At 45.0% G+C, this 19,719-nt stretch overlaps 1 protein-coding gene across 1 annotated transcript in view; it reads left to right on the top strand.

Annotated features, from left to right (window-relative positions):
- The window catches only part of LOC115200671 (mitogen-activated protein kinase 1), a 52,202-nt gene that overhangs the window by 4,809 nt on the left and 27,674 nt on the right, over positions 1–19,719 (top strand). The window contains exon 2 of the mRNA XM_029763884.1: positions 17,323–17,505. Within this exon, the coding sequence (XP_029619744.1) occupies positions 17,323–17,505 (183 nt within the window). The remainder of the gene's footprint in view (positions 1–17,322; positions 17,506–19,719) is intronic.

The raw sequence follows: 19,719 nt of genomic DNA, 5'->3' as shown, positions 1-19,719 counted from the left end.
CGGCCAGTCATCTCATTTAATCATACTAGAGACACGACAACGAGAACTGGGAAATGTTCCGGGAAGCCTCAGAGAATAACTATATATATATATATATATATATATATATATGCTGACTCGGTGAGTGAGTTGATAAGGAAGCGTATTGGAGATGATGTACCCACTGTGCCTATTAAAACCTACCCTAACCAGAAACCGTGGATAGATGGCTGAAAGTGCGAACCACCACATTTAACCATGGAAAGATGACTAGGAATATGGCCGAAAATAAACAGTGTAGTTATTTACGGACATATTCAATCGCTCCCTATCCCAGTCTGTTCCCACATGCTTCAAGATGGCCACCATTGTTCCTGTACCCAAGAAGGCAAAGATAACTGAACTAAATGACTACCGCTCCATAGCACTCACTTCTGTCATCATGAAGTGCTTTGAGAGACTATTCAAGGATCATATCACTTCCACCTTACCTGTCACCCTAGACCCACTTCAATTTGCATACCGCCCCCACAGGTCCAGAGACGATGCAATTGCATTCACTCTGCCCTATCCCATCTGGACAAGAGGAATACCTATGTAAGAATGCTGTTCATTGACAATAGCTCAGCATTCAACACCATAGTACCCTCCAAGCTCATCGTTAAGCTTGAGGCCCTGGGTCTCAACCCCGCCCTGTGCAATTGGGTCCTGGACTCTCTTGACGGGCCGCCCCCGGGTGGTGAAACAACATCGCCTCTTCGCTGATCCTCAACAGTGGGGCCCCACAAGGGTGCGTGCTCAGCCCCCTCCTATACTCCCTGTTCACCCATGACTGCGTGGCCTCGCACGCCTCCAATTCAATCATCAAGTTTGCAGACGACAGAACAGTAGTGGGCTTGATTACCAACACATCGACGGGACTGCAGTGGAGAAAGTGGAACGCTTCAAGTTCCTCTGCGTACACATCACGGACACCACCACAGACAGCCTGAGGCCTTCCTGAATATAGACCCTACCACAGACAGCCTGAGGCCTTCCTGAATATAGACCCCACCACAGCCAGCCCGAGGCCTTCCTGAACATAGACACCACCACAGCCAGCCCGAGGCCTTCCTGAATATAGACACCACCAGACAGCCTGAGGCCTTCCTGAATATAGACGACACCACAGACAGCCTATGTTCAGCTTGACATCATGGGAAAATCAAAAGAAATCAGCCAAGACCTCAGGAAAAACAATTTTAGACCTCCACAAGTCTGGTTCATCCTTGGGAGCAATTTCCAAACGCCTGAAGGTACCACGTTTATCTGTACAAACAATATTACGCAAGTATAAACACCATGTGACCACGCAACCGTCATACCGCTCAGGAAGGAGACGCGTTCTGTCTCCTAGAGATGAACGTACTTTGGTGCAAAAAGTGCAAATCAATCCCAGAACAACAGCAAAGGACCTTGTGAAGATGCTGGAGGAAACGGGTACAAAAGTATCTGTATCCACAGTAAAACGAGTCCTATATCGACATAACCTGAAAGGCTGCTTAGCAAGGAAGAAGCCACTGCTCCAAAACCACCATTAAAAAAAAAAGCCAGACTACGGTTTGCAACTGCACATGGGGACAAAGATCGTAACTTTTGGAGACATGTCCTTTGGTCTGATGAAACTAAAATGGAACTGTTGGGCCATGATGATCACCGTTATGGTTGGAGGAAAAAGGGGGATGCTTGCAAGCCGAAGAACACCATCCCAACCGTGAAGCACGGGGGTGGCAGCATCATGTTGTGGGGGTGCTTTGCTGCAGGAGAAACTGGTGCACTTCACAAAATAGATCGTATCGTGAGGGAGGAAAATTATGTGGATATATTGAAGCATCATCTCAAGACATCAGTCAGGTAGTTAAAGCTTGGTCGCAAATGGGTCTTCCAAATGGACAATGACCCCAAGCATACTTCCAAAGTTGTGGCAAAATGGCTTAAGGACAACAAAGTCAAGGTATTGGAGTGGCCATCACAAAGCCCTGACCTCAATCCTATAGGAAATTTGTGGGCAGAACTGAAAAAGCGTGTGCGAGCAAGGAGGCCTACAAACCTGACTCAGTTACAACAGCTCTGCCAGGAGGAATGGGCCAAAATTCACCCAACTTATTGTGGGAAGCTTGTGGAAGGCTACCCGACACGTTTAACTAAAGTTAAACAATTTAAAAGCAATGCTACCAAATACTAATTGAGTGTATGTAAACTTCTGAACCACTGGGAATGTGATGAAAGAAATAAAAGCTGAAATAAATCATTCTCTCTACTATTATTCTGACATTTCACATTCTTAAAATAAAGTGGTGATCCTAACTGACCTAAAACAGGGAATTTTTACTAGGAATAAATGTCAGGAATTGTGAAAAACTGAGGTGTATGAAAACTTCAGATTTAACTGTACATAAATATATGGATGAGCAATGACAGATTATATAAAATACAGTATATACATATGAGATGAGTAATGTAAGATAAGTAAACATTAAAGTTAGGCTCTACATCTCTTCTAAAGAAGACTAATGTTCTTAATTTTTAAGAAGTGATCCATTTATTAAAGTGGTCAATGATATCAAGTCTGCATGTAGGCAGCAGCCTCTCTGTGTTTAGTGATGGCTGTTTAACAGTCTGATGGCCTTGAGATAGAAGCTGTTTTTCAGTCTCTCGGTTCCAGCTTTGATGCACCTGTACTGACCTCGCCTTCTGGATGATAGCGGGGTGAACAGGCAGTGGCTCGAGTGGTTGATGTCCTTGATGATCTTTTTGACCTTCCTGTGACATCGGGTGGTGTAGGTGTCCTGGAGGGCAGGTAGTTTGGCCCCGGTGATGCGTTGCACAGATCTCACTACCCTCTGGAGAGCCTTACGGTTGTGGGCGGAGCAGTTGCTGTACCAGGCGGTGATACAACCCAACAGGATGCTCTCGATTTGTGCATCTGTAAAAGTTTGTGGTTTTTAGGTGACAAGCCGAATTTCTTCAGCCTCCTGAGGTTGAAGAGGAGCTGTTGCTCCTGCTTCACCACGCTGTCTGTGTGGGTGGACCATCTGAGTTTGTCCATGATGTGTACGCCGAGGAACTTGAGTGATGGCCTCTATTTAAAAGTGGATCAGCTCTCTATAGGCTACTGTATTTATTTATTTATTTATCAGCTTTCATAATATTAAGCATATTTCTTATATTTGCATGAAAATAAACCACAGGAAAAGCGTCCTCCGTTCACCATATTTAAGTGCATAGATGACATGTATTTTCCCTTTCTGCCCCTGTTTCAATACAGGTGCATGATAATGGTCCATTCTTAGTCAAAAACAAATTTCACAAGTACATTATTTAGTATATGTAGAGACGAGATTTAAATCAGGAAGAGTCTGATGGGTGACAACTATCACTTGTGAATGATGCCCAGCATGAGAAACAATGCCTGTTTTTTTTTTTGCGACTTGTTCGATTCGTAATCGCACACATGTAGCCTAGCCCATAGGCCTATATGTTTTGATAAGGTTTGTATCACAACTAAAGTGGCCAAATAACTTAAAATTAAGAACGTTAATCCTCTTTACAACGGGTGTAGAGCCTAACTGGTGTGTGTGTATATATAAGCTGCACGTGAGTTACAAGTTTGGGAAAGATAATTTTCGCTATAAAAATACACCTTTTTATAACAAAAGCATTATAATAAAAGCATTACATGCATAATCACACTTTTGGCTGACGAAAAGTAAATGTGGACAGTTCTTCAAATATCTTCAATATGCTCCTCGGAATTGGATAAGGATGCGCACATTTGCGTCCCCGATTTGTCTTCACTTATAGCCTGTGAGAAAGACCCGATCATGTGACTGAGAACCGTGAGAGAGAGCCTTCGGTTTGCACACAGTGATAAGGGCGCAACGCAGCACTCGGGGCCGCAAAATCCATGGATTTTTTTTTTAGGCTGATGCCGCTGTGAAATTCGAGTCATTATCAAGTGTTTTTCACATTGTGAATGAGTGACTGTAGTGTCTACAGCCTGTACAAAAAAAACAAAAAGCAGCGTCAAGCAATATTTTTCAAAATCATCATTAGAGTCTCATCATGCAGCCTTACAATGTATTAAACATCAAAACATTTATCCCAACGTTTGTAGACCAACTGAAGTTACATTAATAACTCTAAATTAACTTCTATGGGCTACGCAAGCGTCCCACCCACGGTTCACACTATTCAACAGCCAGTGAAAAATCAGAGCGCCAAATTCGAAAAACAACAATGTCATAATTCAAATTTCTAAATGAACTAGTGTCGCCCACAGCCATATGGCACAGCCACATCAGGAACTAACATAAGGACAACTCAGAGTATGTTCTTCTGAAATAGACTACATTTTCTTCATAACATGTTTCTTTAGACATGTCTAAAATAAATAACGGATTTATTGTGAAGGTGTAGACTATATTACATGGATTTATTGTGATGGTGTAGACTATATTACATGGATTTATTGTTAAGGTGTAGACTATATTACATGGATTTATTGTGAAGGTGGACAGTTATTTGCTTGACAATCACCGGCTGACGAAATTTCATGACCACCACAGCCCTACTTGGTACCAGTGCTCCTTGTGTATATAGTCTCAACTACCTGGTACCCCTGCACATTGACTTGGTACCAGTGCTCCTTGTGTATATAGTCTCATTACCCCAACTACCTCATACCCCTGTACATTGACTTGGTACCAGTGCTCCTTGTATATAGTCTCATTACCCCAACTACCTCATACCCCTGCACATTGACTTGGTACCAGTGCTCCTTGTATATAGTCTCATTACCCCAACTACCTGGTACCCCTGCACATTGACTTGGTACCAGTGCTCCTTGTATATAGTCTCATTATTACCTCAACTACCTGGTACCCCTGCACATTGACTTGGTACCAGTGCTCCTTGTATATAGTCTCATTACCCCAACTACCTGGTACCCCTGCACATTGACTTGGTACCAGTGCTCCTTGTATATAGTCTCATTACCCCAACTACCTGGTACCCCTGCACATTGACTTGGTACCAGTGCTCCTTGTATATAGTCTCATTACCCCAACTACCTGGTACCCCTGCACATTGACTTGGTACCAGTGCTTCTTGTGTATAGTCTCATTATTACCCCAACTACCTGGTACCCCTGCACATTGACTTGGTACCAGTGCTTCTTGTGTATAGTCTCATTATTACCCCAACTACCTGGTACCCCTGCACATTGACTTGGTACCAGTGCTCCTTGTGTATATTGTCTTGTTACTATTTCCTTTTTTTGCAAATGTTTCTCACTTTTTAACTCTGCATTGTTGGAAAGCGTTCGAAAGTAAGCATTTCACGGTAAAGTCTCTACACCTGTTGTGTTCAAGCAAATGTGAGAAATAAAAATGGTGATTTTGTAACTGAGATGGTTTTAACTGTGTATGGATACTGCAACTCTACATCTACTGGTCTGCCTCCTCCCTTCCTCCTCCACTACATCGCCTTGGCAACAGCATGTTGCATAACCTTCCACACTGGCTGCAATATCTAAGGCCTTGTACTGTGTTTCCATGGAAACCCTGCCACTCTCTCAATTCAAAAGGCTTTATTGTCCAGGGAAACATACTTTTGTGTTTTTTTTTTTCTTCTTTCTTTTCTCTTGCTTTGGCAATCACACAAATTAACAGTTAACAACAACGACAACAACAAAAGAGAAAAATGGAATGAAATGTGCTTATCAAGTCACAAGGTGCATGGACTCACTCTGTGTGCAGTAACAGTGTTTAACATTGTTTTTAAATGCCGACTTCCTCTCTAGCCCGCAACATACAATTATCTGTAAGGTCCCTCAGTCGAGCAGTGAATTCACCTTTCAGCAGGACGATAACCTAAAACACCAGCACCAAATCTACACTGGAGTCGCTCACAGTGAATGTTCCTGAGTGGCCCAGTTAGTTTTGACTTAAATGTACTTGGAAAATCTGTGGCAAGAGTTGGAAAAATGGTTATCTAGCAATGATCAACAATCAATATGACAGAGCTTGAAGAATTTTGAAAAGAATAATGGGCAAATATTGTATAGTCCAGGTGTGGAAAGCTCTTCAGCCTTGTTCACACTGCAGGCCTTAATTATGGAGGGAGATCCCTGACAAAAGGTTGAACGTGCTTATCGTTAGCATCGCAAGAAAAGCCATATGGAAATTGTCTGGATCGTAAGAAAAGCCATATGGAAATTGTCTGGATCGTTAGAAAAGCCATATGGAAATTGTCTGGATCGTTAGAAAAGCCATATGGAAATTGTCTGGATCGTAAGAAAAGCCATATGGAAATTGTCTGGATCGTTAGAAAAGCCATATGGAAATTGTCTGGATCGTTAGAAAAGCCATATGGAAATTGTCTGGATCGTTAGAAAAGCCATATGGAAATTGTCTGGATCGTTAGAAAAGCCATATGGAAATTGTCTGGATCGTAAGAAAAGCCATATGGAAATTGTCTGGATCGTTAGAAAAGCCATATGGAAATTGTCTGGATCGTTAGAAAAGCCATATGGAAATTGTCTGGATCGTTAGAAAAGCCATATGGAAATTGTCTGGATCGTTAGAAAAGCCATATGGAAATTGTCTGGATCGTTAGAAAAGCAATATGGAAATTGTCTGGATCGTTAGAAAAGCCATATGGAAATTGTCTGGATCGTTAGAAAAGCCATATGGAAATTGTCTGGTTCGTAAGAAAAGCCATATGGAAATTGTCTGGATCGTTAGAAAAGCCGTATGGAAATTGTCTGGATCGTTAGAAAAGCCATGTGTGAAACGTGAAATTTAATCTCAGAACATACATTTACATTTACATTTAAGTCATTTAGCAGACGCTCTTATCCAGAGCGACTTACAAATTGGTGCATTCACCTATAATATCCAGTAGAACAACCACTTTACAATAGTGCATCTAAATCTTTTAAAGGGGGGGGGGGGGGGGGGGGTGTTAGAAGGATTACTTTATCCTATCCCAGGTATTCCTTAAAGAGGTGGGGTTTCAGGTGTCTCCGGAAGGTGGTGGTTGACTCCGCTGTCCTGGCATCGTGAGGGAGCTTGTTCCACCATTGGTGTGCCAGAGCAGCGAACAGTTTTGATTGGGCTGAGCGGGAACTGTGCTTCCTCAGAGGTAGGGAGGCGAGCAGGCCAGAGGTGGATGAACGCAGTGCCCTTGTTTGGGTGTAGGGCCTGATCAGAGCCTGAAGGTACGGAGGTGCCGTTCCCCTCACAGCTCCGTAGGCAAGCACCATGGTCTTGTAGCGGATGCGAGCTTCAACTGGAAGCCAGTGGAGAGAGCGGAGGAGCGGGGTGACGTGAGAGAACTTGGGAAGGTTGAACACCAGATGGGCTGCGGCGTTCTGGATGAGTTGTAGGGGTTTGATGGCACAGGCAGGGAGCCCAGCCAATAGCGAGTTGCAGTAATCCAGACGGGAGATGACAAGTGCCTGGATTAGGACCTGCGCCGCTTCCTGTGTGAGGCAGGGTCGTACTCTGCGAATGTTGTAGAGCATGAACCTACAAGATCGGGTCACCGCCTTGATGTTAGTGGAGAACGACAGGGTGTTGTCCAGGATCACGCCAAGGTTCTTAGCACTCTGGGAGGAGGACACAAGGGAGTTGTCAACCGTGATGGCGAGATCATGGAACGGGCAGTCCTTCCCCGGGAGGAAGAGCAGCTCCGTCTTGCCGAGGTTCAGCTTGAGGTGGTGATCCGTCATCCACACTGATATGTCTGCCAGACATGCAGAGATGCGATTCGCCACCTGGTTGTCAGAAGGGGGAAAGGAGAAGATTAATTGTGTGTCGTCTGCATAGCAATGATAGGAGAGACCGTGTGAGGATATGACAGAGCCAAGTGACTTGGTGTATAGCGAGAATAGGAGAGGGCCTAGAACAGAGCCCTGGGGGACACCAGTGGTGAGAGCACGTGGTGCGGAGATAGATTCTCGCCACGCCACCTGGTAGGAGCGACCTGTCAGGTAGGACGCAATCCAAGCGTGGGCCGCGCCGGAGATGCCCAGCTCGGAGAGGGTGGAGAGGAGGATCTGATGGTTCACAGTATCAAAGGCAGCAGATAGGTCTAGAAGGATGAGAGCAGAGGAGAGAGAGTTAGCTTTAGCAGTGCGAAGAGCCTCCGTGACACAGAGAAGAGCAGTCTCAGTTGAATGCCCAGTCTTGAAACCTGACTGATTAGGATCAAGAAGGTCGTTCTGAGAGAGATAGCAGGAGAGCTGGCCAAGGACGGCACGTTCAAGAGTTTTGGAGAGAAAAGAAAGAAGGGATACTGGTCTGTAGTTGTTGACATCGGAGGGATCGAGTGTAGGTTTTTTCAGAAGGGGTGCAACTCTCGCTCTCTTGAAGACGGAAGGGACGTAGCCAGCTGTCAAGGATGAGTTGATGAGCGAGGTGAGGTAGGGGAGAAGGTCTCCGGAAATGGTCTGGAGAAGAGAGGAGGGGATAGGGTCAAGTGGGCAGGTTGTTGGGCGGCCGGCCGTCACAAGACGCGAGATTTCATCTGGAGAGAGAGGGGAGAAAGAGGTCAAAGCACAGGGTAGGGCAGTGTGAGCAGGACCAGCGGTGTCGCTTGACTTAGCAAACGAGGATCGGATGTCGTCAACCTTCTTTTCAAAATGGTTGACGAAGTGATCCGCAGTGAGGGAGGAGGGGGGGGGAGGGGGAGGAGGATTCAGGAGGGAGGAGAAGGTAGCAAAAAGCTTCCTAGGGTTAGAGGCAGATGCTTGGAATTTAGAGTGGTAGAAAGTGGCTTTAGCAGCAGAGACAGAAGAGGAAAATGTAGAGAGGAGGGAGTGAAAGGATACCAGGTCCGCAGGGAGGCGAGTTTTCCTCCATTTCCGCTCGGCTGCCCGGAGCCCTGTTCTGTGAGCTCGCAGTGAGTCGTCGAGCCACGGAGCAGGAGGGGAGGACCGAGCCGGCCTGGAGGATAGGGGACAGAGAAAATCAAAGGATGCAGAGAGGGAGGAGAGGAGGGTTGAGGAGGCAGAATCAGGAGATGGGTTGGAGAAGGTTTGAGCAGAGGGAAGAGATGATAGGATGGAAGAGGAGAGAGTAGCGGGAGAGAGAGAGCGAAGGTTGGGACGGCGCAATACCATCCGAGTAGGGGCAGAGTGAGAAGTTTTTGATGAGAGCGAGAGGGAAAAGGATACAAGGTAGTGGTCGGAGACTTGGAGAGGAGTTGCAATGAGATTAGTGGAAGAACAGCATCTAGTAAAGATGAGGTCAAGCGTATTGCCTGCCTTGTGAGTAGGGGGGGAAGGTGAGAGGGTGAGGTCAAAAGAGGAGAGGAGAGGAGTGGAAAGAAGGAGGCAGAGAGGAATGAGTCGAAGGTAGACGTGGGGAGGTTAAAGTCACCCAGAACTGTGAGAGGTGAGCCATCCTCAGGGAAGGAACTTATCAAGGCGTCAAACATACAAACACCATGTTACGATGACAGACTATTTTAGGCTCGAACAAATCTTGTGTTGCAATTCTGATGTACCTTTCAGAGTTTTGGCAGTTTCATCTCACCATCAAAAAAACGTACACCAAACGGCCCGTGAGGAGTTCTACCTGAACAATCATAACACCCGGAAGTTGGGGACACCTGAAAGGATCCTGCACGTTTTCAAGTTAAGTCTCTGTGACTCCTCAGTTGAGTTTACTTCCTGTTTAGGTAGCTAATGGAATGGATTTGTTTACCAGCGTAAGTATTATGTCTACAACAGGGAAGTTTCAGTCCACTAGGTGTCTCTCTACAGCATGGACATATCTCTGGCTGACGGGGACATATCTCTGGCTGACGGGGACATATCTCTGGCTGACGGGGACCACATCTCTCTGGCTGACTGGGACCACATCTCTCTGGCTGACTGGGACCACATCTCTCTGGCTGACTGGGACCACATCTCTCTGGCTGACTGGGACCACATCTCTCTGGCTGACGGGGGACGTATCTCTGGCTGACGGGGGACGTATCTCTGGCTGACGGGGACCATATCTCTCTGGCTGACGGGGACGTATCTCTGGCTGACGGGGACCATATCTCTCTGGCTGACGGGGACGTATCTCTGGCTGACGGGGACGTATCTCTCTGGCTGACGGGGACGTATCTCTCTGGCTGACGGGGACGTATCTCTCTGGCTGACGGGGACGTATCTCTCTGGCTGACGGGGACCACATCTCTCTGGCGGACGGGGACCACATCTCTCTGGCGGACGGTGACCACATCTCTCTGGCTGACGGGGAACACATCTCTCTGGCTGACGGGGAACACATCTCTCTGGCTGACGGGGAACACATCTCTCTGGCTGACGGGGACCACATCTCTCTGGCTGACGGGGACCACATCTCTCTGGCTGACGGGGACCACATCTCTCTGGCTGACGGGGACCACATCTCTCTGGCTGACGGGGACCACATCTCTCTGGCTGACGGGGACCACATCTCTCTGGCTGACGGGGACCACATCTCTCTGGCTGACGGGGACCACATCTCTCTGGCTGACGGGGACCACATCTCTCTGGCTGACGGGGATCACATCTCTCTGGCTGACGGGGATCACATCTCTCTGGCTGACGGGGACCACATCTCTCTGGCTGACGGGGACCACATCTCTCTGGCTGACGGGGACCACATCTCTCTGGCTGACGGGGACCACATCTCTCTGGCTGACGGGGACCACATCTCTCTGGCTGACGGGGACCACATCTCTCTGGCTGACGGGGACGTATCTCTCTGGCTGACGGGGACGTATCTCTCTGGCTGACGGGGACATCCCCATGCATGCAACTTATCAAAATATGACTCATCCAATATAACACCATCCCATTATCTGGGCTCTGTCTCTGGGCTCTGTCTGCAATCATAACCAGAAGTATCTACCAGGAATCATGAGTCGTAACCAGTAGTATCTACCAGGAATCATGAGTCGTAACCAGTAGTGTCTACCAGGAATCATGAATTGTAACCAGTAGTATATACCAGGAATCGTAACCAGCAGTGTCTGGAATAATGAATCGTAACCAGTCGTGTCTACCAGGAATTGTAACCAGTCGCCCCCCTCAGATGTCCTTCTGGAAGCCTGCAGCCAGACAGTCATTATACCCTAATGTAGGACTATATGCCTTCTAGCCAAGTGAAGTGCAGAGCATGCATGATGCATGCAACTCATCATTCCAACATCTTTGAACATTTTAATTCATCCTTCATTCAGTTCAGTATGTTACCAAATTTGATTAGTCACATGCACCGAATACAACAGGTGTAGTAGACCTTACAGTGAAATGCTGAATACAACAGGTGTAGTAGACCTTACAGTGAAATGCTGAATACAACAGGTGTAGTAGACCTCACAGTGAAATGCTGAATACAACAGGTGTAGTAGACCTCACAGTGAAATGCTGAATACAACAGGTGTAGTAGACCTTACAGTGAAATGCTGAATACAACAGGTGTAGTAGACCTTACAGTGAAATGCTGAATACAACAGGTGTAGTAGACCTCACAGTGAAATGCTGAATACAACAGGTGTAGTAGACCTCACAGTGAAATGCTGAATACAACAGGTGTAGTAGACCTTACAGTGAAATGCTGAATACAACAGGTGTAGTAGACCTTACAGTGAAATGCTGAATACAACAGGTGTAGTAGACCTCACAGTGAAATGCTGAATACAACAGGTGTAGTAGACCTCACAGTGAAATGCTGAATACAACAGGTGTAGTAGACCTCACAGTGAAATGCTGAATACAACAGGTGTAGTAGACCTCACAGTGAAATGCTGAATACAACAGGTGTAGTAGACCTCACAGTGAAATGCTGAATACAACAGGTGTAGTAGACCTTACAGTGAAATGCTGAATATAACAGGTGTAGTAGACCTTACAGTGAAATGCTGAATACAACAGGTGTAGTAGACCTTACAGTGAAATGCTGAATACAACAGGTGTAGTAGACCTTACAGTGAAATGCTGAATATAACAGGTGTAGTAGACCTTACAGTGAAATGCTGAATACAACAGGTGTAGTAGACCTTACAGTGAAATGCTGAATACAACAGGTGTAGTAGACCTTACAGTGAAATGCTGAATACAACAGGTGTAGTAGACCTTACAGTGAAATGCTGAATACAACAGGTGTAGTAGACCTTACAGTGAAATGCTGAATACAACAGGTGTAGTAGACCTTACAGTGAAATGCTGAATACAACAGGTGTAGACCTCACAGTGAAATGCTGAATACAACAGGTGTAGACCTCACAGTGAAATGCTGACTACAACAGGTGTAGTAGACCTTACAGTGAAATGCTGAATACAACAGGTGTAGTAGACCTCACAGTGAAATGCTGAATACAACAGGTGTAGTAGACCTCACAGTGAAATGCTGAATACAACAGGTGTAGTAGACCTCACAGTGAAATGCTGAATACAACAGGTGTAGTAGACCTTACAGTGAAATGCTGAATACAACAGGTGTAGTAGACCTCACAGTGAAATGCTGAATACAACAGGTGTAGTAGACCTCACAGTGAAATGCTGAATACAACAGGTGTAGTAGACCTCACAGTGAAATGCTGAATACAACAGGTGTAGTAGACCTTACAGTGAAATGCTGAATACAACAGGTGTAGTAGACCTCACAGTGAAATGCTGAATACAACAGGTGTAGTAGACCTCACAGTGAAATGCTGAATACAACAGGTGTAGTAGACCTTACAGTGAAATGCTGAATACAACAGGTGTAGTTAGACCTTACAGTGAAATGCTGAATACAACAGGTGTAGTAGACCTTACAGTGAAATGCTGAATACAACAGGTGTAGTAGACCTCACAGTGAAATGCTGAATACAACAGGTGTAGTAGACCTCACAGTGAAATGCTGAATACAACAGGTGTAGTAGACCTTACAGTGAAATGCTGAATACAACAGGTGTAGTAGACCTTACAGTGAAATGCTGAATACAACAGGTGTAGTAGACCTCACAGTGAAATGCTGAATACAACAGGTGTAGTAGACCTCACAGTGAAATGCTGAATACAACAGGTGTAGTAGACCTTACAGTGAAATGCTGAATACAACAGGTGTAGTAGACCTTACAGTGAAATGCTGAATACAACAGGTGTAGTAGACCTCACAGTGAAATGCTGAATACAACAGGTGTAGTAGACCTCACAGTGAAATGCTGAATACAACAGGTGTAGTAGACCTCACAGTGAAATGCTGAATACAACAGGTGTAGTAGACCTCACAGTGAAATGCTGAATACAACAGGTGTAGTAGACCTCACAGTGAAATGCTGAATACAACAGGTGTAGTAGACCTTACAGTGAAATGCTGAATATAACAGGTGTAGTAGACCTTACAGTGAAATGCTGAATACAACAGGTGTAGTAGACCTTACAGTGAAATGCTGAATACAACAGGTGTAGTAGACCTCACAGTGAAATGCTGAATACAACAGGTGTAGTAGACCTCACAGTGAAATGCTGAAAACAACAGGTGTAGTAGACCTTACAGTGAAATGCTGAATACAACAGGTGTAGTAGACCTCACAGTGAAATGCTGAATACAACAGGTGTAGTAGACCTTACAGTGAAATGCTGAATACAACAGGTGTAGTAGACCTTACAGTGAAATGCTGAATACAACAGGTGTAGTAGACCTCACAGTGAAATGCTGAATACAACAGGTGTAGTAGACCTTACAGTGAAATGCTGAATATAACAGGTGTAGTAGACCTTACAGTGAAATGCTGAATACAACAGGTGTAGTAGACCTTACAGTGAAATGCTGAATACAACAGGTGTAGTAGACCTTACAGTGAAATGCTGAATACAACAGGTGTAGTAGACCTTACAGTGAAATGCTGAATACAACAGGTGTAGTAGACCTTACAGTGAAATGCTGAATACAACAGGTGTAGTAGACCTCACAGTGAAATGCTGAATACAACAGGTGTAGTAGACCTCACAGTGAAATGCTGAATACAACAGGTGTAGTAGACCTCACAGTGAAATGCTGAATACAACAGGTGTAGTAGACCTTACAGTGAAATGCTTACTTACGAGCCCTTAACCAACAATGCAGTTTCATTCAGTCATTTGTCTGCGTTGCAATAGGAATTAAATCAGAGAATAGAATACTCTTATCCATTTGTTTATTGAAATTCATACGTGTGTGTTCTTTAGCCTATCACTTTAATTGTTTTAATTTTAGGCTTTCCAAATACAAAATAGGCCTTCAACTTGTAGGTGTTCTCATTTTAGGCTCTAAGTTTGGGTTCTGGTGTCTTGTGGAATCATTTTAGAACTCGTGTGCTGTAACTGTTTTTACTACAGGGCTCTCCTTAAGAAGAGACCCTATCGCACAGGCCTCTATATATAGCCTCTAACTAAATGTTAAACTGTTACGAACCGGCTCAGAGTTCGCAACAAAAGGGAGACAACGTGGAGACAAGGAGTATCAAAATATATATTTATTAAATAAAGTAACTAAGTAATTAACAATGGTGTGTGTAATCAGTAATCAGTAGTGTAAGTGAGTGTTTTGCATACCTGAATGTAATAATGCAGAGTGTTGAAAGGTGCCAAAGCAAACAACCAAAAAGCCACAAAACAACCAAAAACAAGGTGTCTGCATGGAGAGAGTCTCCCCAATGACTGTGGAAGAGTTGTCTTTATCCTGGGACACACCTGAGCCCAGGTGTTTCCCATCTAGCTGACGACCCTTCCAACTCCGCCCACCGACATCCTAATAAGGAAACAAGAACAAAGCGAGAGAATATGGCAGACAGAGTGGGAGGGTCGTCACATAAACAAAACAGTTGATGAAGCACATGCAGTGGCGGATAGGGAAAACAGATCTGGCTGTAAAAATAGGCTGTAGATGGTCTTGACCATTTGGGACCCCTTAGCTATTTAACTCAGGACAGGTTATAGCCAAGACTTCAATCAATATTTTGTTTTGTATCATTTATTGATATGGATATAGCCTCTGCGTGACGGGGTTGTGCAACGCAAAATGGCTTTAACAAGCCTCCATACAGAGTGGAATTCACTAATACAACAGTCAAAATGACGGCTATAAGGCCTACAGTCTGTGCCCCCAAATACTGGAACAAGTGGGATTCATTTGGTGACATGATCACCACAGTAGCCCCACGTGGCAATAAAAATAAATTATGCAATTATATGGTAACAGCATGGCATATTTACATAGTAGAATAGGCCTAAATAATATTTACTGTCTATTTTGTAGCTCAGGTGGTTATTGTAGGCAAGGCAATAATGTGTCCTTATCATTCTCACACAAGTCATTTGCTGAAGGCCCGAGTTTACTACGCCATCTACTGGTGTAATGTTGTTATTGAATGCAGTTCTAAAACCAGAAATGAAACCGGAAGCTGCAAAGTAACTCTTTAACTTCTGGGCTAGAATGGTTTGATTTGACAAGCTAACTTCTGTTCATGTCCTTTACAGATGCCACATTACTGACAAAAGTTTGTGTACGCATAACAAAAGATCTGAAACCGAGATGTAAAGTAAGAATTGAACGTGTAAATGTTCATTCGTAGTCTTTTAATAGTTTTACTGTAAGTTTACAGATCTAATTTAATGTTTACGTTTCAAGCATGTCTTTTTTACACACTTTACGTATGGATTTTCTTACGATCCTAACGATACATACGTTCAACCTTTTTGGCAGCTTTCTCGTTCCACACTTAATGATCAAAACAGTTTTGGACTACTGACTGTTCACACAGCAAGTTGTATGTCTCCACACAGCTGTCACTTGCTGTCAAGGCTACACTAGTTGTCATAGTAACAACAGGTGTGTGTGTGTGTGGTGGTGTAGGCTGATTGGTGGTGGTGGTGGAGGTACTTCCTGAGGTGACAACAATGGCTGCCGTGGACGTTTCCCAGTTGCTCTGACTGATCAAAATCACGGAGTTAACGCCTCAAAGAATGTGATCAACTTTCAAAACGAGTCCTTTTTGTCAGTCAACTAGCTAGATTAGCCACTGCAGTCAACTAGCTAGATTAGCCACTGCAGTCAACTAGCTAGGTTAGCCACAGCAGTCAACTAGCTAGGTTAGCCACAGCAGTCAACTAGCTAGGTTAGCCACAGCAGTCAACTAGCTAGGTTAGCCACAGCAGTCAACTAGCTAGGTTAGCCACAGCAGTCAACTAGCTAGGTTAGCCACAGCAGTCAACTAGCTAGGTTAGCCACAGCAGTCAACTAGCTAGGTTAGCCACAGCAGTCAACTAGCTAGGTTAGCCACAGCAGTCAACTAGCTAGGTTAGCCACAGCAGTCAACTAGCTAGGTTAGCCACAGCAGTCAACTAGCTAGGTTAGCCACAGCAGTCAACTAGCTAGGTTAGCCAATGCAGTCAACTAGCAAGGTTAGCCGCAGCAGTCAACTAGCTAGGTTAGCCGCAGCAGTCAACTGGCTAGGTTAGCCGCAGCAGTCAACTGGCTAGGTTAGCCGCAGCAGTCAACTGGCTAGGTTAGCCGCAGCAGTCAACTGGCTAGGTTAGCCGCAGCAGTCAACTGGCTAGGTTAGCCGCAGCAGTCAACTGGCTAGGTTAGCCGCAGCAGTCAACTGGCTAGGTTAGCCGCAGCAGTCAACTGGCTAGGTAAGCCGCAGCAGTCAACTGGCTAGGTAAGCCGCAGCAGTCAACTGGCTAGGCAGCCGCAGCAGTCAACTGGCTAGGTTAGCCGCAGCAGTCAACTGGCTAGGTTAGCCGCAGCAGTCAACTGGCTAGGTTAGCCGCAGCAGTCAACTGGCTAGGTTAGCCGCAGCAGTCCACTGGCTAGGTTAGCCGCAGCAGTCCACTGGCTAGGTTAGCCGCAGCAGTCCACTGGCTAGGTTAGCCGCAGCAGTCCACTGGCTAGGTTAGCCGCAGCAGTCCACTGGCTAGGTAGTCAACTAGCTAGGTAGCCGCAGCAGTCAACTGGCTAGGTTAGCCGCAGCAGTCAACTGGCTAGGTTAGCCGCAGCAGTGCCTTAGACCGCTGAGTCACTCAGAGGCCCAGGGTTCTGCTAGTCTTTAATAGTTGATTCTAAGATTTGTATTTGATGTGTGTTTTTGCTATTTGTTCTTTGTTATAGAGACAAAAAGATTGGAGAAGTGGTTTATCCAGAACCTCTGTTTTGGATAGATAAGTCTTTTGTGTTTAGTGTGTTCCAATTTTCCCCCGAAGTGGTTAGATTCTATGGATTTTTCAATTACATTCAGCTGATTCTCTCTCACTCAGACTCTAACCTGCTCTCTCTATCCCCCCCACCCCAGCTCTGCCTATTGCCGTGACAACAAGGTCCGCGTGGCGATAAAGAAGATCAGTCCGTTTGAGCACCAGACGTACTGCCAGAGGACTCTGAGAGAAATTAAGATCCTACTGCGCTTCAAACATGAGAACGTCATCAGCATCAACGACATCATCCTCACGCCCTCCGTCGACCAGATGAAGGACGTGTTTCCTTTACATGATGATGTCATCGCCACACACACACACACACACACACACACACACACACACACACACAGAGAGAGACATATACACACACACAATACTCTTCTCTCTCACACACACCTCACAGGAATGCTGTACCTCACATTCATCAGGACAGCATCATAATGATTTCCAGACGTTGTTAGTAATGTTGTCAGACCTCAGTCCGTTTCACCGCAAGAACGTTGTCCTAACGTTGATGCCCGGCAACGTCCAGCCAATCAGAGAAGGTTAGAGGGACAGTGGTCAGTTTGGTTTAAAATATTCCAAATACACTGAGTGTACAAAACATTAGGAACACCTGCTCTTTCCATGACAGACTGACCAGGTGAATCCAGGTGAATCTATGATCCCTTATTGATGTCACTTGTTAAATCCACTTCAATCAGTGTAGATGAAGGGGAGGAGACAGGTTAAAGAAGGATTTTTAAGCCTTGAGACAATTGACACATGGATTGTGTATGTGTGCCATTTAGAGGGTGAATGGGAAAGACAAAAGATCGAAGTGCCTTTGAACGAGGTATGTTAGTAGGTACCAGGCGCACCGGTTTGTGTCAAGAACTGCAACGCTGCTGGGTTTTTCACGCTCAACAGTTTCCCATGTGTATCAAGAATGGTCCACCACCCAATGGACATCCAGACAACTTGACACAACTGTGGGAAGCATTGGAGTCAACATGGGCCAGCATCCCTGTGAAACGCTTTCGACACCTTGTAGAGTCCATGTCCCGACGAATTGAGGCTGTCAAAAGGGGCGTGCTAATATTTTGTGCAATCAGTCTAACACAACACTATAACATACTGAAGTTCACTACCGGTCAAAAGTTTTAGAACACCTACTTATTCAAGGGTTTTTATTACATTTTTTACTATTTTCTAGATTGTAGAATAATAGTGAAGACATCAAAACTATGAAGTAACACATTAGGAATCATGTAGTAACCAAAAAAGTGTAAAACAAATCAAAATATATTTTATTCAAATAGCCACCCTTTGCCTTGATGACAGCTTTGCACACTTGGCATTCTCTCAACCAGGTTCATGAGGAATGCTTTTCCAACATTCTTGAAGGAGTTCCCACATATGCTGAGCACTTGCTGGCTGCTTTTCCTTCACTCTGCGGTCCGACTCATCCCAAACCATTTCAATTGGGTTGAGGTCAGGTGATTGTGGAGGCCAGGTCATCTGATGCAGCACTCCATCACTCTCCTTTTTGGTCAAATAGCCCTTACACAGCCTGGAGGTGTGTTGGGTCATTGTCCTGTTGAAAAACAAATTATAGTCCCACTAAGCACAAACCAGATGGGATGGTGTATCGCTGCAGAATGCTGTGGTAGCCATGCTGGTTAAGTGTGCCTTGAATTCTAAATATATCGGTGTCACCAGCAAAGCACCATCACACCACCTCCTCCTCCATGCTTCACGGTGGGAACCACACATGCGTAGATCATCTGTTCACCCACACCGCGTCTCACAAAGACACAGCGGTTGGAACCAAAAATCTACAATTTGGACTTCAGATCTAATTTTTTTATCTATACAGTTGAAGTCGGAAGTTTAAATACACCTTAGCCAAATACCTTTAAACTCAGTTTTTCATAATTCCTGACATTTAATCCCAGTAAAAATTCCCTGTTTTAGATCAGTTAGGATCACCACTTTATTTTAAGAATGTGAAATGTCAGAATAATAGTAGAGAGAATGATTTATTTCAGCTTTTATTTCTTTCATCACATTTCCAGTGGGTCAGAAGTTTACATACACTCAATTAGTATTTGGTAGCATTGCCTTTAAATTGTTTAACTTGGGTCAAACGTTTCAGGTAGCCTCCCACAAGCTTCCCACAATAAGTTGGGTGAATTTTGGCCCATTCCTCCTGACAGAGCTGGTGTAACTGAGTCAGGTTTGTAGGCCTCCTTGCTTGCACACGCTTTTTCAGTTCTGCCCACACATTTTCTATAGGATTGAGGTCAGGGCTTTGTGATGGCCACTCCAATATCTTGACTTTTAGTCCTTAAGCTATTTTGCCACAACTATGGAAGTATGCTTGGGGTCATTGTCCATTTGGAAGACCCATTTGCGACCAAGCTTTAACTTCCTGACTGATGTCTTGAGATGTTGCTTCAATATATCCACAGAATTTTGCTGCCTCATGATGCCATCTATTTTGTGAAGCG

This window comes from Salmo trutta, chromosome 9, assembly GCF_901001165.1.
Source record: "Salmo trutta chromosome 9, fSalTru1.1, whole genome shotgun sequence".
NCBI classification, from domain to species: domain Eukaryota; kingdom Metazoa; phylum Chordata; class Actinopteri; order Salmoniformes; family Salmonidae; genus Salmo; species Salmo trutta.
This window is presented reverse-complemented; position numbering and strand designations above follow the sequence as displayed.